Here is a 22,650-nt window from a genome sequence, read left to right on the forward strand (position 1 = left end):
AGTGGTGCAAACATGCCTCACTCTAGCCTCAACCTTCTGGGCTCAAGCGATCCTCTTGCCTCAGCCTCCTGAGTAGCTGGGACTACAGGTGCATGCCAATATGACCAGCAGATTTTTTTTGGTATTTTTTGTAGAGATAGGGTTTTGCCATATTGTCCAGGCTAATCTCAAACTCCTGGTCTCAAGTGATGCACCCACTTTGGCCTCCCAAAGTGCTGGGTTTATAGGCATGAGCCACAGTGCTGGGCATGAACTAGATTTTTTAAATGTATCTTTTTACTTTATTCCATGTACCCGATTTTTTTTTTTCTTTCTTTTTTTTTTTTTGAGAGAGGGTCTGGCTCTGTAGCCCAAGCTAGAGTTCAGTGACATGATCTCGGCTCACTGTAACCTCTGCTGCCTGGGCTCAAGCCATCCTCTCACCTCAGCCTCCCGAGTCGCTGGGACTACAGGCATGCACCCCCACACCCAGCTAATTTTTGACTTTTTTTTTTTGTAAAGATGGGGTTTCACTTTGTTGCCCAGGCTGGTCTTAAACTCTTGGGCTGAAGCCGTCCACCTGCCTTGGCCTCCCAAAGTACTGGGATTACAGGTGTGAGCCACTATGCCTGGCCTCTAATTTTTTTTTTTAATCTTGCTTTATTTGTATTCCAAACTTGAGCATTCTCTCCTGCAAGGTCTGTAGACTTGGAGCCCTAGGACAAGCAGACGTTTTCAAGATGAGACCCTAGTGCCTGGCTTTTAATAACCTAAAATACCTAGTCCAGAGGCCATGGCCAGCTTACTTATGTCAGGCTTAGTCACTTTGCATGCTCGTGAGGAAAAAAGGGTATCTAAGATTAGAAGTTTCAAGAAATAAGCAGCTTCTTCCAACCTCATTCACTCTCGATATTACTGTGCTGTAATCTATTTTTTTCTAGCCATTTATCATTAAAATCAGAGAGCAAATGTATGTGAATGTGTGTATGTTTGAGTGGGGGATGGGGCATAGAAGGGGATTTTGGTCTTTGAGGTACAATTGCCAGAGCTGGCATATAAAAATAGAGGATGCCCAATTAAAGTTGAATTTCAGATAAATAACAAATCATTTTGTTAGTGTGCCCGTGCGGTATTTGGGACATAACATATACTAAAAAAGTATTCATTGTTTACCTGAAATTCAACTTTAAGTGGGTGTCCTGTACTTTTTCCGGCAGCTCTACTGGGAGGTAATTCAGGTTTTTGTTTCCAGTAACACCCTGGCCTGGGTGTTAGGAGGCCTGAGTACTAGTCTTGGCTCTGCCACTAACTAGTTATACATCATCGAGAAAAAAATCACTTAACTACTCAGGCCTCGTTTCCTCATTTCTAAAATGAGGGGATTGTACTAGCTCATCTCTAAAGTTCCTCCTAGCTTTTAAACTCTGTGATTCTTTGATAGTACGACTGCTAGATATTATATCCCAATTTAATTTGGAACAGAAACTGGCAAATTGAGCATTGCCTCTTCAGCAAATCCAAGTAAATATCAAGGCAGGGCAGTTGCAATAAATGACAGAAACTAAACTCTATGCTATTAGCTTTGGATTAAAACAAATCAAAACTTAATTCTAATGAAAAATGTAAATTAATAAATTTAAAACCAGTTTTGTGTTTTCAAGAAGTGGAGAGGGATGGGTGAAGAAGCTGGAGCTGCCAACATCTAGTTTATTCCTTTTGCTTAAACTAGAGGCATTAAAAAAAAAAAAAAGGTCCAAATATTTTGGGCCTCTGCCACCAAACCACAGGCAGTTCTCTGGTCTGCACTGGAGTTTGGATTACTGACAAGACTCAGTGAAAAACAAGTGCTATTTGTTTTCCTGTGCCTAGTATTTAACTGGAAATCAGAAGGCTAAATTTCCAATCAGTTGCTAAATAGCCCCAGATGTGTGCTCAGTGTAGCACTAGGAAGGGACATGCACAGCCCATACCACCGCACATGTCCAGCTGTTACCTTTTCATGAAGCCAAGTGATGTGTAACTGAGGGTTGTAGTGTCTGTCCAAAAATGCCCTAAGAATAACTCAGACATTCAAGTTTGCTTGTGGAGAAGGGAACTTTTTTTAAAAAAAATTCTGTATTCTATTGTGTTACATTAAAAAATCTGGAAATAATTTTTTTCTTTGCTAATTTCCTTCTTTCCCTTCTTTGGCAGTTCCCCCACCCCCATGTTTAGAAAAAAACACAGAATTAGCATACCGGGTATGACGGTTTATGTATGTACTTGTTCATTCATCCAACACACATTTTTTAGTGCCTGACTGTGAACTGTGCTAGCTGTGGAGGATCTAGGGAAAACTGGGGTGAATTGCCTGTCCTCAGGGAGCTTCCCATTATGTGGGAGAGCTGGTTGAAAAATTGGGAATTGCAGTTTAGTGTGCTAAGTACTATTACACTAAATAATAGTGAAAATTGGAGAAGATGAGAATAGTAGAAATTGGAGAAAATGAGAATTCTCTTCTTCCGAATGCAATCAAGGCAGTTTCCTGCATGAGGTTGGCTCTGGAGAACAGCATGTGGCAGATGGGTCAGGGTTGCAGACACAAACACAGCTCTTGGCTCGGCCAGAAGCATTACCCCTGTATTCCAGGGACCCGGATATACCAGTTTGTGTTTTGCAGTGAGGTCTTTCCCCAGATAAATTCTCTCTTGAAGGCAGATTAAATAACTAAATGTTTCAAGATTGCTGGTGGTTCTTCTTTTTTTAAATGTCTCTTGTGGAATGACTCATTGTGTCCTGTGGGATATTCCAAGTGGTTGTGTACCATGCATTTTTATTCCGGAGTCTGCTCATCTGTTGGTTTTGTGGCTTGTCCTTAAAAGCCTTAATTATATGGGTCTTGATCCTCTCATGAACTAGGGTCAGTCAACTACCCTAGTTCAAACAACTCATTCCTGTTTCCTAGGAGTGAGTTTTTGGCCCTATTGTGGCCATTGAGCTCTTCCTAAATGTCACTATGGCAATTAGAACATTGGAAAGAGCCCAGTTTCAACTGGTAAACCTGGTCCAGAAGGGGTTTTTGAAAGACTCCTTGGGATTTATTCTAACTTGCTAGGTTAAGGCTGGTGAATGTTGTGAGTGAGTGAATGGCCTGTGGCCCCTGGGAGATTTGCCTGGGTGTATTTTTCCTGAGGAAGACATACTGTCCAGGAGGGTTCACGCAAGTGTAGACTTTTCCTGGCTCTGGCTGGACTTGTGTCATGTCTGTGTGCAGGCATGGGTCGCAGCCCTATGAAGGCTTTGCTTTCATTCAACAAATTGAGGTCAAATAAGCTCACTTTCACTGAGGAGGCAAGGTTGGTGTTTCTTCGTGTGGAGTCCCATGACGTCTTTTAAGGCTTTATTGTCTAAGGCTAATCTGGTAATCAGATGCATCAGCCCTTCCCAAGTGTTGGGCAATTGTATCAAATGTCACATCTCCGGTGCCCTTTGTTGACGTGGTGGCCAGCCTCCAGAGAGCTGTTTGGTAGAAAAAGTGACTGTTTTGTTAAGGGAGGTTGCAGAATATTTTATTTCCATGTAATAGGAGGGGAAAAAAAACCCAACTGTCTACCAGGAGACTAAGGGAGGCTGACTTGAAGGCTGTGCTGTGCCTTGTTCCTCTCATAAATTATAGACAATGATGCCCTTGGTAAAGGTTCTCCACAGGTGGCCCACACTCCCCATCTCAGAAAGCAACTCCAGATGGTCCAACTCCTTCCTGGGCACAGGTTGTTGGGTTTATTTGAGGCGAATTGGTTCTTGCACCTCGAGTCCACATTATCTAACTCTAGCTTGGAAGCTACTTCTGATTTCTTTAGCCTTCTAATTTCTGTGTCTAGGATAGAATTTGCTTTTCTCAAGGTCTGCCTTTGCCTTTGGTTCCGAACACTCTATCCTTAGATGGCCCAGCGTCTTTGTTGCAACTGTGGGTCCTTAATGCTGCTGTGCTAGGGACTCACCATTGGTTTGCCTCTGCCTTGTCCCACTGAGGTGGTGAATGACACGGTGTATACCTGGAAGTCAGGGGGTCGTCCATCTGCCACCTCTAGCAAAAGTCTCACAGTCCATTTGATCTCTGGCCTTTCCATCTTTATCACGGAGAGCCTGTTCTTGAGATTCTATTGGTTCTGGGTGATACAGATGGCAGGGTGATGTTCAGAGCTGCTGTTTGGAGCCAAGCCTGCCCCAATCCATTAAAACAGGGTTTTTATATCCTTTTCTTGCAGTTTGTGTAAGAAGACTATGGTCCTGCCATAGTGAGGAATGACTCGTGGCCTGTCAACCTCAGCATCTGTCAGACAAATCTCATGGCCCGATGTGAGGATACATACACACATATGTGTATGTTTAACAAGCACTTCTAGTGTGTGCCATGTGTGAGGTACTCTTCTGAGTACTTACATGTATGACCTTAGTCTTCATAATAAGCCTGTGAAGTAGGTGCTTTTGTTGTCTTTGTTTTAAGATGAGGAAACTGAGACAAAGAGGTTAACACGTACCTGGTCCCATAGCTAGTAAGTGGGGGCTCTAACCTAGGGATGGTACTTAGTAAGTACTCAGTAAATGTTAGCAATAATAATAATAATACTTTCCAGAATGGTAAATAGGGACCTCATTGGGAACAGTCACACTGCTGACTCGAGGGCATGATTATGATTTTATCTCTAACTCTGGCCTCCAGTCTGGAGCCACTCATGACTGTCCCAAGAACAGGGCTTCAGAAATGAACCCGTAGAGCCAAATCAGGGCATCGCATCAGGTGAGCAAACTTCTTGTTTCAGCAAAGTGTGTTGTGCATGACTTATTTCAGTACTGGCATCTAGATCATATCAGTATTTCACTTGGATAAGGATTTTAAAACTGTTTCTTGACCCCTTTCCCAAGAGCACTTTCCCTCTGGGGTCCCAGATGGAACGTTTCTGGATCAGCTCCACCAGGATGCCTTAATATCTGCATCTATCCTGAACCCTGTGGGGACCATTTGTTAATTGATGCTAAATATGTTCAGTTCAACCTTCTTTGCTTTGACCTAGGAGACCACCTTGATCATCTTCAGAGACTTCAATGTAGACTGGGAAATGGGTGTGGCCTGCTTAAGAGGGCTCTGCCTTTGCTTCAGAGCTAATTTTAGGAAGCTCAAAGGAGGCTCCAGCCACAGTTGTTTTGGGCTAGAGGCCTCACCTCCATTGTTGCCCTCCAAGGAAATGCCCTTTAGAATTTTTTTTTCCCAAACTGTTGTTAGGTCTGTGGTTCCTGGGCCAGAATATGCAGCTCTGTTTCTCCTGGGGCTTGCATCAGCCATTCCCAGGAGCTGTCAGTCAGCATTTATCTAGAGAGACAGAATCAGTCAGGGATATATATGAAGAGATTTATTACAAAGAATTGGCTTATGCCATTGTGGGGACAGGCAGGGCAATCAAAGGCCATAGGGAGGCCTTCAGGAAGGGCAGCTCAGCATGAGCAGAAGCCACTGTCCACAGGTGGAATTTTTTCTTCCTCAGGGAAGAGTTGGGTGTGCTCTTAATGGCTTTCAATGGATTGAATCAGGCCCACCCAGATTATCTGATACAATCTCCCTTCCTTAGTGCCACCTGATTATGGAGTTTAATGGGGTCTACAAAATTCCCTCACAGCAACGTGTAGATGAGTGTTTGATTGCATAGCTGGGGAAGATGGCCTAGACACATTGACATATAAAACTGACCATCACAGAAATTTTTAAGATCCTTGAGCAATTTGTTGTTGTTTACTCTAACTTGACTTCTAGCCAAGTAATTATTTTGTTTCTTTAACAGTCATTCCTATTTCTGTCTGTCCCTTCCATTCCGTTCTCCTCCACTCTGACCAGCACAGCTCCTGAGATTGCTGAGGGGGACAGAGAGGGAAACAACCCACCAGGAGAATCTCTGCAAGCGGCGGTGAAGGGTGGGAGCCCCCTGCTTTGCCTCACTGCTTTTCCTTTTCACTCTCCTCTAAGCCTGGAGAATGTTCCTCTGTATTTGCCTACCCAGCCTTGATAGAAAGCTTGCCCTAAGACACCCAGGTCTTTGCTGATCTGTGAGCCAGTCAATTCCCTCACCAACGGGAGATGAGCTTTCCAGGCAGAGTGTCCACCTTCCCACAGTGGAAAGAGCATCATTTTTGGAGTCCAGCAGACAGTTGGAATCTGCACTCATTTCTTGCTAAAGGTGTGTAATCTGGCACTTTATCTAATTGCTCAGAGCCCCAGTTTTTTCCACTATCAGATATGAGGATTCAGAATCCATGTGACATGCACTTAGGAAGTGTGCAGCCTGAGCTTTTGTGATTAATATCATATTTCCTAGTGTTTTATTAACATGAGGCTGAGGGAAGAGCGTGTCTACCCTACACTACTGATTTCTGAGCCTGGTAGCTGACTCTTCCACAGCGATGGAATAGAAAGAGCTCTAGAGTGAGAAACCACGTCTTTGGTTCTATTGTCAACCCTGTTGTCTGCTAGCTGTGTGCCTTGGGTTGAGCTTCGATTTCCTTCTCTGTAAAATGGAATTGAGATTATCAGCCTTGATGAAGAAAAACTCTAAGAATTCTAGGAACATATTTGGAGCCAGGCATTTATAAAAGTCAGTTTTTGCTCTTGAACTTGACTTGGCAGATTGGATGTAACTTAGAAGAAAAAAAAAAAGAGAGTCTTCCCTCCTGCGGGGTTCTCCAGGAGCACATTTGGAGGACAAACTTAGATAAAGGAATACGGCAAGTAATAGTAATGATACCAACATTTCATTTTTTTCCTGAAAAACATCATTTAGATTGAAATGCACTTTGAATTTGGGGGTAAGCTCTTCCATCAGGCTAACACTGGCAGATGAGGAAGGGTAAAGTTAGGAGTCTGAAGAATTTTTTGTAAAGCTGGACAGGATTCCTGTGTGGCCTGGGACTCTACTTTGGAAAACTATATTAGAAAGCAGCTTGTGCTTCATCAGTTTGGTAACTTGTGGGGACTTTGTTTTTCAGATGGAATGACATCTTCTGCTTCTCTTTGTATATATACACACTCACATGTACTGTTGTTCTGATAACGTTTCCATGGGAGATGAGACTATTGCTTTTGTACTGGCTCATGTTCAAGTTTGTGCATGTTTGTGTTTGGAGGGCAGCATCTCAGAGCTTTCCTCTTGGACGTGTGTAAACATGCAGGGTGTTAAGAACATGGGGCGATTTCAATCGTTTAGGTTTTTTTATATTTCTGCAAAAATTAAGAACAGGATGATCATGAATGTTTTGAGAAAAAGTAATAGTCAAATATGTTTTAAGTCATTTTATTGGAAGAAAGTAATCTGGTTTGGGGTATTAAATAAAATCACCCAAGAATTTTTAAATGGCTGCATGGATTTGTGTTTCATGAATGCATGATTGGCAGATACCATCATCACATGGCTCATGAATATGTAGCTTTGCAAATTATGAACCTAGGTTCACAGGCATGGAAGTTATTATTTCTGTGAAACGAAGCTTTTTTAAAAGGCACTGAGTCATGATATATGTTAATAGAAAACATGTTTCAGATTGCATTTCACATCACATGGCTTCAGAGGAAATAGGCAAGTGGGGTCCTCCCAGGAATTGGGTAGGGAGAACGTGTGATTTTTCCTCTTTTAGAATGCAGGGTTCAGTCTTCATTTGGAAGGTAAATATTTCAATACTGTTCCAGTATGTTTGTTTTTGCTGGACTTTGTGTGTCCAAAATACATAAAAGCATAATCTTTGTAATGCCTTTCTGTGTGGGGGCTGTGATGAGTTCTAGGGCCAATCTGTAGATCCCACTTAAACCTAAACTGAGATTCTTGAGGAATACCTATTCTCCTTTACCGTGTGTCTTTTCCCCCTGGAATTGAGCCAGCAAGTTCTTGACATGGCAGGTGTTTCTGAAATATCCGTATGTTTTTCTTTGCTTTCTTTGTCTTCCTTGTTTTGCTCTTTCTATTTTCCTATGCAGGCAACTCCAAAAAGAGATTTGTTTGTGCAGGAGTCAGGAAAAGGGGAGAGGAATACTGAAAGCTGGGAGTAGGGCAGGACAGAAGAGGGAGAGGAGTCTATTTTCATTGTGTAAGTGTTGATCTTCCACCAATGCCAAAGTCACGGACATGTGTGTAGTTGGATGTGTGAGTTAGAGCAGCCCCAAGGGCCTGTAACCTGAATAGCAGGCACTCACCCAGCTGATAACTCAAGTTCCAAATGGACCACAGCTGAGTTGTAGGGGATGCGTGTGTGTGTGTGTGTGTGTGTGTGTGTGTGTGTGTATACGTGCGTTTGAGGTTCCTGGAACAGATTTCCTCTGAGATCTCAATAGGCTTTTTCGTTATCATTGGGGAGCTATGTTTCTCTTATTTCACAAGGCCCATTTCTTCCTTCTGAGATGTGCAAGGAGATAACTCCATCCATGACTTGGCTTTACACTCTCCCTCTTGGCTTTTTTTTTTTTTTTTTTTTGAGACGGAGTCTCGCTGTCGCCCAGGCTAGAGTGCAGTGGCGCGATTTCGGCTCACTGCAGGCTCCACCCCTCAGGGTTCACGCCATTCTCCTGCCTCAGCCTCCCGAGTAGCTGGGACTACAGGCACCTGCCACCTCGCCCAGCTAATTTTTTGTATTTTTAGTAGAGATGGGGTTTCACTGTGTTAGCCAGGATGGTCTCGATCTCCTGACCTCGTGATCCGCCCGCCTCGGCCTCCCAAAGTGCTGGGATTACAGGCGTGAGCCACTGCACCCGGCCTCCCTCTTGGCTTTTTATCATCAGTGCAGAGGAGAGATTCTTGCTTGTTCTTCAAACAATCTCATTCGAGCTTTATAAAGATTATTGGAGTTTAAATAATATTCATATCTGTGGCCTAGAACAGTGTTACTCAAGTATGCATCAGAATCATGAGTGGCAGAGGGAGGATTATAATGTAGTTTCCTACGTTCCCACCTCCCACCACCCTGGAGTCTGCATTTTAACGTACTTCTGTCTGAGGATCACACTTTGGGAAGCGTTGGCCTTGAGATGTTTTCTTGACATTGATTTATGTTGAGACCAGACCAAGAAGCAGATGGTTGGATGGACATGATCAGTTCATAAGCATGTTCCTTTCTTAGGGTCATATTGGAGGAGGTTCTAGAGAAGCACTGTCCAGTAGAAATATAATGCGAACAATATATGTAATTCTAAGTCTTCTATTGGTGCATTTAAAAAGTAAAAGAAGGCTGGGCATGGTTCCTCATGCCTGTAATCCCAGCACTTTGGGAGGCTGAGGTCGGCAGATCACCTGAGGTCAGGAGTTCGAGACCAGCCTGCCCAACATGGTGAAACCCCATCTCTACTAAAAATACAAATAATTAGCCAGGTGTGGTGGCAGGTGCCTCTAATCCCAGCTACTCAGGAGGCTGAGGCAGGAGAATCGCTTGAACCCGGGAGGCAGAGATTGCAGTGAGCTGAGATCGCGCCACTGCACTCCAGCCTGGGTGAGGAGCGAAACTCTGTCTAAAAAAAAAAAAAAGTAAGTAAAATTACTATTAATGATACTTTGTTTAACCCAGTAGATCCAAAATAATATCACTTAAACATGTAATCAGTCAATAAGAATTAATGAGATAGTTCACTTTTTTCTTGTGCTAAGTGGTATGCATTTTACATTTATAACACAGGTCAATTTAACTAGCAACATTTCAGGTTCAGGTACTTGATGGTGCCATGTGACCAGTGGACACTATATTGGATAACACAGCTGTAGAGCAATGATGCCTTCGCTAACCCCCTGGCAGACACATGGTTGCTCATGGCACTTGTTCCCATTTCTCCACTGCTCCTGAATATGACCTCAGAATCCTTCTCGGCACAGAACCTTAGGCAGGCACTGCCAGTTAATTGGACATCAAGATTTATTTTATTTATCAAACAAACACTTAACAAGTATCTTTTTTGTACCCAACACTTGGGATATACCCATGGACAATGCACACTAAGATCCCAGCCTCTGAAGGAACTTTCTAGTGGAAGGAGTTGGGCAATAAGCATATTATATGGCATTTTAGAAGATGACAAATACTGTAGAAATAAAATGTAAAGTGGGTTTGGGGGAATCAGAATTCCTAGAGTGGGGCTGGGTGGTGGGGTTGTAAATTTAAATGGGCCCATTGAGAAGGTAACATTTGAATAGACTTGAAGGAGGTTGAGGTGAAACTTAAGATGAGACTTAATATCCACTTTTGATCTAGGGTGGCCTGAAGTTTCCTCAAGACTTCATCTGGGAGCATTCTTTTTGGGGTAGGGGTCAAGGAGGCAGGAGGTTGGGGATAGGGCAGTGTGGCACTATCCACAGCAAGCTCCTGTCCTCACCACTGAAGACTAAACCAACGTCGGGGAGGCCCAGAGAGAGGCTACAATGCAACCTGCCAGGCGGTGAGTCAGCTGATATGCTAAGTGCTAACGCAAAGAACCTCAGTGCCAGGAAAGTGGTGTCTGTGCCCATTAGCTGGGACTTGTGTACCTCACTCAGGCTTGGGAGATCAACCTTGAGGCTTCCGTGGTTCTGCTGAGGACTTTAAGAGTTAAAGCTTAAAGACAGGTGTGGAAACAAAGGGCTGGTTGCCTCTTTGGCTTTTTTCATGTACTTTTGGATGAGGTTGTTGAACCTGATCCAGAAAAAATAATAAACTTGGCTGTGGTTGCCTAGCCGTAAGTTCTTGTAATAAAACTCCCAGCAATTGGCAGATAGAGTAATGTTCTGCTCTTTAAAAAAGTCTAGTAGCATAACCTGAATTTCAAATACAAATGTTGTGCATGGTTCAAGTAGGGAAGAGCATTCAGGAGAGTCCAGGGTGCATCTCAGCATCCCAGGATTTGTTAGACTGTAAAGTGCTTCACAGTTCCCCTTCAACAAACCTTTACTAGGAATTGGGACGCTTGGAGCCCAGTGCTCTGTTCATTCCCGCGGGAAGACATTTGTCATGTCAGGGAATGTTAGAGGATTGGGTTTTAATTAGCAAGCAGGAGGAAAGTTCACTGGGTTGTGGGGAAGACGTGGAATTACTAAATATGCTTTAATAATTGGTTTTTAGGTGGAGTTATTAGGTGAAAAATCAAATCATTAGCTTTAAAGCTTGGCCAAAACCTCATTTCCTGGGCAGTAAGGGAAGCAATGAGTTTGGGTAATGGGAATGAATAAATTATGGTGTATCCTTTCCTATAGGTAACAACATTGAGCTTTCATTCAACAAGCAATTATTGGGTCCTTGCTTCATGCCCAGCACTATGCCAGGCCCAAGGGATTCAGAATGAACAAGGTTTTTTCTTGGCCCTCGAGGCATTGCTTTGTCAAATGAGGGTGGCAGGTGATACTCCTGGGAGGACACAGAACGGTTTGCCATGGGAGCAAGGTAGGATAGAGGGGTTCAGGCAGGGTGCAGGGTGTAAAAAGACCCAGGAGTGTGTGGCAGCATGATGTGTTCTACAACTGTGAGTAGTTCTTGGGTATGTGGGAGGGTGGCGTGAGATGAGGGTGGGCAGAGGCACTTCAGTCATGCACCATGTTAAGATGCTTAGGTGCCATTCCGCTTTATCATGTGTTTACTTTTTACAAGGATTACCCAGGTGACAGTGTGGAAGAGGGGTAGAAGGAACAGGAATAGCAGCTGGGAGGGTAGGAAGTTACTGCAACAGTTTGGTTGAGATTATAAGGACCCAAAATGGGACAGTGTTGTGGCAAGCCTCCAGGGATAAGGTGGAAGATGGGGCATAGAATAAATAGTCTCTGGCACACAGCTCCTCCAGCCCTCATAATCTCTGAAGTGCTAAGTACCTTTCTGTATGCTAGTGAGATGACTGGTGGCTGGGGCTCCTGGATAGCCTCTGGATGGGGGCTGGTTGCCAAGGGAACCAACCATGTGATTGGAGGTTGGAACTTTCCGCCCACTCCTCTGAAGGAGGGGAGAAGGGCTGGAGATTGACTTAATCATCTATAGCCAACGGTTTTATCAGTCATGCCTGTGGAATGAAGGCTCCCTAGAAATCCCTGATCTGTGGGGTAGGGTTTGGAGAGCTGCTGGTTGGTGAGCATGTGGAGGTGCTGGGGTGTGGGGGAGTGGCGCTCTCTGAGAGGGCACAGAAGCTCCTCACCCCTTCCCCATACCTTGCCCTATGCATGTCTTCCATCTGGCTGCTGTTCCTGAGTTGTATCCTTTATCATAAATAAATAAACTTAAAAGTATTTCCTTGAGTTCTGTGAGCCATTGTAGAAAATAATTGAACTTCAAGGTCATGGGAACCTATGATTTATAGCCCCACTATCAGAAGCATCTGAAGAGGGGCAGTCTTGTGCGACTGAGCCCTTAATCTGTGCGGTCTGACCTATCTCCAGGTAGATGGTATCAGAATTATATCGAAATACACAGCATCAGTTGGTGTTCTGAGTTGGAGAATTGGTTGGTGTGGGAAAAACACCCAGATGTCCGCTGTCAGAAGTAAACTATTGAGAGTGGTGTGAGCATAGAGAAAAATAGATTGTTTTTCTCCTATACACTCTTGCAGTTATTTTCCTTGCAATGACGATTGCAACCCTTTCTCATATTAGACAAAATTATTCTGGAGCATGGACTGGTAGACTAGAGGAATGACCTGGAAATATCTTGTCTTCATTTCAGCAGATGATATGATTTGGGTCTGTGTCCCTGCCCAAATCTCATGTTAAATAGTAATCCTGTGGCCAGGCATGGTGGCTCAGCCTGTAATCCTAGCACTTTGGAAAGCTGAGGCAGGTGGATCACCTGAGGTCAGGAGTTCGAGACCAGCCTGGACAACCTGGTGAAACCCTGTCTCAATATAAAAATTAGCCAGGCCTGGTGGTGGACACCTGTAATCCCAGCTACTCAGGAGGCTGAGGCAGGAGAATCAATTGAACCCGTGAGGAGGAGGTTGCAGTGAGTCAAGATCATGCGATTGCACTCCAGCCTGGGCAACAGAGTGAGACTCTATCTAAAAAAAAAAAAAAAAATTGTAATCCCAGCTGGGTGTGGTGGCTTACGCCTGTAATCCCAGCACTTTGGGAGGCCGAGGTGGGTGGATCACCTGAGGTTGGTGGATCACCTGAGGTCAGGAGTTTGAGACCAGCCTCACCAACATGGTGAAACCCTGTCTTTACTAATAATACAAAAATTAGCCAGATATGGTGGCACACGCCTGTAATCGCAGCTACTTGGGAGGCTGAGGCAGGATAATCTCTTGAACCTGGGAGGTGGAGGTTGCAGTGAGCCAAGATGGCGCCATTACACTTCAGCCTGGGTGACAAGAGCAAGACTCCATCTCAAAAAAGAAGAAATAAAATAAAATAAATTGTAATCCCCAGTGTTGGAGGTGGGGCCTGGTAGTAGGAGGTGATTAGATCATGGGAGTGGGAGGATATCCTCTTTTGTGCTGTTCTCGTGATAGTAAGTGAGTTACTGCGAGATCTAGTTATTTAAAAGTATGTAGCACCTACCCGCTCCCTCTCTTCCTCCTGCTCCTGCCATATAAGTCATGCCTGCTTCCTCTTCACCTTCCACCATGATTGTAAGTTTCCTGAGGCCTCCCTAGCCATGCTTCCTGTACAGCCTGTGGAACCATGAGCCAATTAAACCTCTTTTCTTTGTAAATTACCCAGTCCCAGGTATTTTTTTATAGCAGTGTGAGAATGGACTAATACAGCAGGGTTCTTGGCAGGTTGTAGCATGATGCCCTTGCAAAGATGAGGAAGGTTCTGTGAGGTCCCTTCGTAGTTGGTTGAACAACCTGGAACCCCAGCAAGGACTGCTAATGTGCTCAGGTTAGTGTGGGAGTGTGCATATGAGTCACAGACTTCAGCCTTGTCTTGGTCAACTTCTCAGGGATTTAGATGAAAGTGCAGAAGGTGTGCTATAAAATTTAGTTATTTATAGCTATAAAATAAGGATTTTTCCATGGTCTCTTCAGACTTGAAATATGGGTCTAAAGAATAACAAGACTTTGCATTTATTTTGGGAGAATTATGGGTGTGACAATAGGATAGAAAAGCCTCGAACTGGTGAAAAGACCTGGGGGGTTAGGTACCATCATCATCTCTACCATCCTTCCTGGTGTGAGTGACCACTGTTTCTCATCTGAATTATTCTGGAAGTCTACTAATGATCTCTTGCTTTTTGTCTCCCCTTAGACTCGACATAGCAGCCAGAGCCATCCTGTGAAAACATTTGGTAGATGTTTCAATAGTCCTTACAACGGTCTACAAGGTCCTGTGGGGCCTACTGGTCTCCTCTGGGACCTGTGTCCTACCAACCTCCCCTCAGCCCTGTGTCCTACCAACCTCCCCTCAGCCCTGTGTCCAGCCACACTGACCTCCTTGGTCTTCCTTCACCATGTCAGACCTTACACTTGCTGCGTCTCAACTGTGAATGCTCCTTGCCCTGATGTTTGTGTGGTTTGTTCTTTCGTCTCCTTTAGGTCTTTAACTTCTCAGTGACTTCATTTTGCTCCTCTGGCTGTCTTATTAGACTTTAATCTCCATAAGGGCAGGGAATTTTGTCTGTCATGTTCTCCATGGTGTCTCCAGCATGGAGAACAATGGAGTAGGCAGGCACTCCATAAATCTTTGTTGGCTCTATGTTTAAAGCATAGATTAGTGTATTAGGCTGTTCTTGCATTGCTAAAAAGAAATACTTGAGACTGGGCAATTTATAAGAAAAGAGGTTTAATTGGCTTATGGTTCTGCAAGCTGTACAGGAACTATAGCACCAACATCTGCTTCTGGGGAGACCTCAGGATGCTTTTACTTATGGAGGAAGATGAAGCAGGTGCAGGCACTTACTTACACATGGCAAAGCAGGAGCAAGAGAGAGAATGTGTGTCTGGGGAGGTGCCACACACTTTTAAATGATCAGATCTCACATGAACTCAAAACGAGAGTTCACTTATTACCAAGGGGGTGGCCCAAGCCATTCATGAGGGATCTGCCCCCATGATCCAAACACCTCCCACCAGGCCCCATGTGAAACGTTGGGGGTTACCATTCAACATGAGATTTAGGTGGGGATAAATATGCAAACCATATCAATTAGTAAATATGAGATCATAGCAGGGTTCAGCTGATGCCAAAGCTAATGCGGATGCTTCATGCAGTGTTCACATATATAAAGAGATTTATTATAGGAATTGTCTCATGCAGTTATGGAGGCTAACAAGTCCAAAATCTGCAGAGCCAATGCCCCAGTTCCAGTTCGAAGGCCTGCAGGCCGCTGTAGCACCAGGAAGAGCTGATGTTCCAGTTTGAAAGCCATCAGATAGAATTCTTACCTGTGAGAGGGTCAGCTTTTTGTTCTATTCAGGCCTTCAACTGATTGGATGAGCCCATACACGTCAGGGAGAGAAATCTGCCCTACTCAATGTACTAACATTTAAATCTCATCCAAATGCATCCTCACCAAAATACCCAGAATAATGTTTGGCCAAATATCTGGGCACCTGTGGCCCAGTCAAGTTGACACATAAAATGAACCATCACAGTATGCTTCTCAGACCATACCTGGAGACCTTGAATCTTGTCCCGACACCATCTTTCAGAGACTATCCTGTTGACGCTCTGACAACCAGGGTGTCTGGGGCAGAGTTGAAGAAGCTGGGGGTGTTGTCCTGAAAAAGCAAACGTGATTGAGGTCAGGTGACACCTTTAAACACCTGAAGTCTTGTCTCATGGAAGAAAGATGAAGGAATTCTTTGTTCTGGTAGGCATGGCTCAGACTAGTGTATAAAAAGTGAATCTAACAGAACAGAAATCTGCTGTCTTGGGAGCTAGTGAGGTTTTCTTTCTGGAAGGGTGCAAGCAGAGGCCAGCCCTGACCAGGAGTCAGAAGTCTTAAGTTCTGGTCTGGGCCTGGTGCTGACTCTCTGGCCTTGGGTAGGCCATTAGACTCTGAGGTTTCTGCTTTTCTGCTGTAGAGGTCATGGTAGCCTGCCTCACAGTTCCGCAGATCAGATGGAAATAACATCTGAACAATACCTTCTGGAACGACACCTTCTAAAACTCCGCTCTAGCCTTGTCAGGGTCAGGAGAGCTGGCAGTCAGGAGGAGAATGCTAGCTCACTCCTTGCTGAAGCTGAAAATTTCCACTGACCTGCAGTCGGGGACACCTCACTGCAGCTTTGCTTTCTTCTTACTGGAATGTGCCTGAGGAGTGGCAGTTAACTCCAGTTCCAAATTCCTCAGCCCTGAGTGTATGAAGCTTATTGCTGCTGGCCCGTGAGGAGGACGATGCCTGGAGGGAGCAGAGGGAGTTGTTCCTCCTCCACGAATCAGTCCCATCACCAGCTTCATCACGGCATCGCTCTTTAATTACTTCAGGACACAATTCGGAGTTGCCGTTGATCTCTTCTGTATTTGTGCTGTTTGCTTTCTTGCCTCTGGAATGCACCAGTGTGACATCCCGCTTTCTGCTCTGAAAAATGTACTCTATATGTAATGTATTTAAAGCCCAGTTGCTGTAGTTTATGGCCACAACATGAATGAGAAACAAGAAGCAGAACATCCAGAGTTTCTCGTCTAAACGTTCAGAACTGTGCTGGCAGTGGGACAAAGGCCTCTGGACTGTTGTGGGTTTTGGTGACAGCCTTGATAAAAATGCCTTTTTAGTACAAGTGAAAAGAAGATTTTACTACAGTGCAAAAGTCAAAAAATTAGATAAACATTGTTGGAAGTTCAGTGTTGATGAGTAGCTAAGCCTCAGAGAAGTTACACTTAGGTGGGCATGGTTATTTTTTGGCAGGAAAATGACCTAGGATTTTTTTCTTATTCAGGCGACCTCGAAACAAGGTTAAAGCTACATGTTCCACTCTGGTTTTGTTTATAACTGGCATCAGGACATTCAGAAATGATCGTGACTACACTTGACAGCACTGATACGTAGTAAGTGTGCAGTCAGTGGTAGCTGTTGTGAATGGCTTTGGTTTGCACCCAGTTTATTAGTGATTAATTCAGGGCTTCCACAGAGCCCTGTGTAGTTCTACACAGCTACCACTGACTGCACACTTACTACCTATCAGTGCTGTCAAGTGTAGTCATGATCATTTCTGAATGTCCTGATGCCAGTTATAAACAAAACCAGTGTGGAACATGTAGCTCTGTACCATCTGTGTGGCCCGGGCATCAGGATATCTAGAAACTCTTCAGGCGATTCTAGTTTTCACCTTGCAATATTAGTAGGTCATGGAATCAATTAAGTGAAGTACTTTTTTTTTGCCAGCATTTTTAGAAGATACGTTTATATAATTGTATAGAAAATATTAATGCCTAGCACAGTAGCTGGATAAATATAATTTTGTGTGTGTTAAAAATGCTTCCGTGATAGAACCGTTAACAAAATCCCTGCCCTCGACTTGCTTCATAGTCTTACTTCAGAAACTGCATGCTTTTTGTTATGAATAAATGGTTCATGTGAAATTTAATACGACATTTATGGTTCTATGACTTGGGAATTTGTGAGCCTTCTTGCCCACATTTTGAGGTTTCGCTCTGACATTGAAAAAATCCGTTATTTTATCAATGCTAGCCAACAAAAATGGCATGCTTATTTTCACCAGCAACTAAATTTGATTATAGCACAGCAACAAGATGATGATTTTCCTCCTTTGGATATGTTAATTACACATATATCATGATATGCTAGCTCAGCAGTGGTCTAAATACATTCAGCAAGAATGAGGTACTTGCATAAGTCATCCTGAAAGTTTTATTACATCAGTTTAACAGCCTTTTGACTTCATTATCTATGGGAATTTGGGGGTCTTACACAATAAACTGTTACAAACATCTCACTGCTATGAAATAGAGCAATGTGATAGAAAGGCTGGCAACCTTTGGCCATTTTTATCTCAGTGCTGAGGTGAACATAAACCAAGAGGACTCTCGCTGCGTCCCTGTTGTGATGACTCTGTCGGCAGATGCTGCAGCTGTGGAAGACCTGAAAGTCGTGATCAGTTGCTAGCAGGACTTTGGGATCACTTGTCTTGATCCTGAAGCTTTTTATAAGCCCGCGAGAACATTCATCAAGGCTTCCCACTTGACTTGAAATACATTCGTTGTGAGATTGGTCTTCAATTTAGATTTCTTGGAAATAGCAGTGATAATTCTTATGATTACTCAGTGTGCAATGCAGTCCGTCATCACAAGGTTCTTTCAGAGTTCAGAGGGTGGTTTTGCCATTGTCTGGGAGGTCTAGGCTTGAGATTATTTCTTGAATCCGCTGCTTAAAAACGCCAATCTGCCTGTATGACAAAGGGAAGAGGTTCGATTTATAAGCACTTTGATTTGAGAAGTGCTTTCCCTAATTATGATTCAGCTCCGGTGACTGCACCATGTTAAATATGCAATTCTCTTTCCTCTAGGTGTCTGAGGGTTCTGTGGTCCAGTTTTCATCAGCAAACTTCTCCTTGACAGCAGAAACAAAAGAAAGGAACTTCCCCCATGGAAATGAACATCTGTTAAATTGGGCCCGAAAAGAGTATGGAGCAGTTACTTCATTCACCGAACTCAAGATAGCAAGAAACATTTACATTAAAGTGGGAGAAGGTAAATGTTATGTGGCTTCAGTTAATGACTGATTTATGATAGGCAATTGTTTTCTTTTCTGAAACCAGGTGGTTAGGGCAAGGAATCACAGAATTACAGAATGTTGGAGCTGGCAAGGACCTGAGGGGTCATTTGGCCCCAGGCTTCTCCACCGCCCCCCCATATTCCCTCCCTTCTTTTTTCCTCCTGGGGAAGCAGGCCTGGTTATGGCCAAGTGAAAAATAGGGAGGAGCATGGGGAGAGAGGAGAAGGTTGTTGTGTGGGATTTAGAAGACACCCACGCACAGAAGTCAAAAAAAGTAAGTGGAGGTGAGAAGCCGAGGGTGTGGGAAGGAGGTGATGACTGATGGAGTGGAAGAGCTGGCAGAATGGGTCAGCAGGTGGCTTCCTCTTACCTGTGTTCTGCAAACGTTTGAAGCCTGTGTCAGTTTGTGGTGCTGAGACATAGGTTACATTTTGGACAATAGCAAAGGAAAAGTATTCAAATATATTTAGTACAAATGACTATTAAAAGGACAAACTGTTGGAGAAAAGAAGTGTATGGTCTTGATAAGAGATTGCCTATTTAAATTTCCTTGCATTGCAGAGGGATAGAAATATCCAGAAACCCAGTTTTGAAAGCCTTTAAAAAAAAAAAAAAAAAAAAAAACCTTCTCTTCCTTTCTCATTCTTTCGTTCTTTCATTCTTTTCCTCCCTCCCTCCCTTCCTTCCTTCCTTCGACAGGGTCTCGCTCTGTCACCCAGGCTGGAGTGCAGTGGTGCAATCAGTGCTCACTGCAGTCTCAACCTCCAGGGCTCAAGTGATTCTTCTGCCTCAGTCTCCCAAGAAGCTGGGACTACAGGCATATGCCATCACACCTGGCTAATTTTTACATTTTTTTGTAGACACAGGTCTTGCTATGTTGCCCAGGCTGGTTTTGAACTGCTGGTTAAGAGATCCTCCTCCCTTGGTCTCTGAAAGTGCTGGGATTACAGGCATGAGCCACCGCACCTGGCCAGACCTTTTTTTAAAAATCATTATTTTCAGTTGAGTATATTTGGATCCCCCATAAGTTGCTAGGAAATAACTCTTGTGAATGGGTCCTTGTTATAGCCAGCTGATTGTGTGAACACTGCGTTTAAGGTCTTCAGCATCCAGCTGCTTTCTGTTAAATTCTACAGCAGCTGTCACCTCTTCATAGACAAGACAGGGAAGAGTGGGTTAGTGAACACTTGATCCCAACTCTTGTTTGGATCCGGGCTGCTTTAAAGTATGTGAGAGACAGAGGCAGGAAAGGTGGACACGGACGTCTGAGAGGATGCTACGTGCAGAAGCCATTTCAGGGGTCTTCACATGCACCCCACTTAACCCCACGGTAATACCAGGAGGAAGACGTCATTTCCACCATTTTACAGAGGGCTTAGTGAAGGGCTAAGTGAACCTGCTCACATCCAAGTTACTAACAAGTGGCAAAGCCAGAACACAAACCCAGGCTTCCTGACTCTTGAGTTTAACGCTTGTTGCCTGAGCTGTACTTTAAGTCCTAGCCAAATAAGCATGACTCAAAAAGGGAGGTGGTCCACCTGGATGAACATCCTTGTTTAGTTGAGGCAGAGAGGAGGGGGTTTAGATGAGGGTTGGGCTCAAAAAGTCTAAGTTTGTTTCTGTACTCTCATGATAGGTAGCTAATAACAGAGGTCAAGTCCCATTGAGACAAAATGAAAAATCTCTTTTAATAAAGACTCTAAGCCCTAGCCAGCGGGCCGCGTTTCTGAAGCAGAATTCTAGTAGCATGAAAGAATGTTGATTACCCCTTGGAATTTGTTAGAAAAAGAAAATTTGTTATAATAACATTTAGAATGTTGGACTGTGTTCTCTCAGCAGTGCATGAGCTTCTTTCTAAGCACAGCAGTCACTTACCCTGAGAGCCACGGGTTGTCACTTAACTGGTTAAGCCTGTGCACACTGGGTAGGGGAAGCCAACTTAAAGGACCTGGTGTCTGGTGCAGTAAAAACTAGTTAACTCCTTGGTAACACCTTCGGAACCCCTGAAACTTGACTCCAGCCACCAGTTGAGTCTGAGTCACTGGGTCATGCCATGGAGAGAGGAGCAGTAGGGAAAGGAGGTTCCTTGGTGAGGTCAGTGGACCATAAAGTGATACTGTTTATCACCACGGCTCAGACTGCACTGCGCAAGCTTCATCCCCCACTTCCCAGAATCCGACCTGGCTCTACCTTTCTTGTACCCAGCGATCGCAGGCCATGAGGCCTGGTTGCTCTAACCCGAGCGGTTTTCAGAGTGTGGTTTTTGCCCCGGCAGCATCCGCATCACTTGGGGACTTGATAGAAATGCCAGTTCTCAGGCCCAACGCAGACCAACTGAATCAGAAGCTCTGGGGGTGGGACCCAGCAGTCAGTGTTTCAATCAGCCCTTTAGGAGATCTGATGCTTGCTGACATTTAGGAACTGCTCTCATCTATATACCCAGAATGGAAGAATTTAAGAGTTTTGCTCTTATCCCCCGCTGGTCTTGCTGCGAGGCTTCAAGCAACATTGACTTACCACCAGAGCCTCAGTTTCCACAGCAGGAAAATGAGGTGGTTTGCATTACCCCCCAGGTTCATTCCTGCGCTCAGAGTATATCCTTCTGAGTCTCAGTCATTTGTCAATCTTTTCCTAAAATACAAATAAGCATGTGACTCCCCCTGCCCCCAAACTTGCCAGGTTTCTACCCGGGAATTCCCCTTTGTGGTTTCCTTTCTACTTGGCACTCGGTTTAAGTTTTGATGCCAGGCATTCGGAAAGTCATTGGGGAGCGGGGGAGAAACCACACACAACAAAAGTGGTCAGCTTATTCAACTTAGTGACAATGGCATCTGGGACTAGAGCCCTTAATAACATCAACTTTTGAACAATTAGACCTTTCCTAGTGGCTTCACATGAGTGAATATTTTGTTATTTGTCTCAAGTCTCACATCATTGTTTGTTAATTCAGGAAACCTATACCATATGCCCACTATGTGCCAGATACAAGCCAGGCACACTATGAACTGGATAGGCCGGCCTCAATCCCAGGAGGGCCCCAGTCTCTTGAGTTCCAGACTGGCCTGTCCCTAGCCCATAGACACTCTTTCTTAATTAAATTTCAACCTTGCCATTCCAATATCATTTTCCATCCTGTGATGTGGGGGAGGCGTCCGCAGGGCTACAGCTGCACGGTGTGCATACCTCATTTGCTCATCTGGCAAAACCCTCAGCAGATGTGGAGGGAGGCTGCCCTGGCGGCCTGAGTCAGTGGAGCCTTGAGCTTTTCTCTCTGAGGGGGAGGGGAACTAGAGGAGACTGCAGAGTGCAAACCCAATGCTCTCTTGCAGTGAGCCCACAAGCAGAGCCTTTGGTCCCCTTTGTTCTGGGGTGGTGCTGGGGGTGCTGTGGTGGCCAGAGCCGTGATGCCCCAGTGTGTGCTGCGGACCTCACACAAGGGAGATTACACAAGTTGGGAGGGGGAGGGACAGTATCAATCCAGTCTTAGGACCCCCGGTTGGATTCCTTACTCCAAAGTGAGACTTCCATGTGGATTTGAACCCTGGCATCCTGTTCTCAAAATGGAAAAGGCAGAAGTCTGTTTTATAGTAGTGCCAGGCCTCTGATTAATTATCCCTTCTGAAAAAAGCATGCTACACCTAGAACTTCCTTGACACTGGTCCCAGCTGTCACACTGCCAGCAGTTTCTTTCAAGTTCTGTTGAAACATTTAAGCCCGTGGATGGAAATCCCATCAGCCGCCGTGCTGTGTAAATGGCATGTGCCGTTGGGGGAGTGTCTTCAGATTCTGGTACTTGCATCACTTTCCCGGGTGGAGGTGGTGAGCAACTCTCAGCACAGTGAGATAATGTTTGCGAAAGCACTTTGTAAACTGTAAAGTGCCATATAAACTTGAGTTGTCTGTGTTCAGACTGTGAGAGAGAGTGAAAGTCTGCCTTCTTTGTTTCCCCCCCAAACTCCTACCTTTCATCTTCACAGTGTAAAGTGCTGTGAGGAATACATATGAGGGAAAGATTAATTCTACATGGGGTGTCGGAGGATTAAT

General features: G+C 44.4%; 1 protein-coding gene across 3 annotated transcripts in view; it reads left to right on the top strand.

Moving 5' to 3' along the window:
* TGFBR3 (transforming growth factor beta receptor 3) overlaps nucleotides 1–22,650 on the top strand; it is a 209,672-nt gene that overhangs the window by 136,515 nt on the left and 50,507 nt on the right. For all 3 annotated transcript variants that reach the window (XM_032155374.2, XM_032155376.2, XM_058439581.1), the window contains exon 5: nucleotides 18,398–18,581. In XM_032155374.2, the coding sequence (XP_032011265.1) occupies nucleotides 18,398–18,581 (184 nt within the window). The remainder of the gene's footprint in view (nucleotides 1–18,397; nucleotides 18,582–22,650) is intronic.

The sequence above is a fragment of the Hylobates moloch genome, unplaced genomic scaffold (genome assembly GCF_009828535.3).
Source record: "Hylobates moloch isolate HMO894 unplaced genomic scaffold, HMol_V3 SCAFFOLD_5, whole genome shotgun sequence".
Taxonomy (NCBI): domain Eukaryota; kingdom Metazoa; phylum Chordata; class Mammalia; order Primates; family Hylobatidae; genus Hylobates; species Hylobates moloch.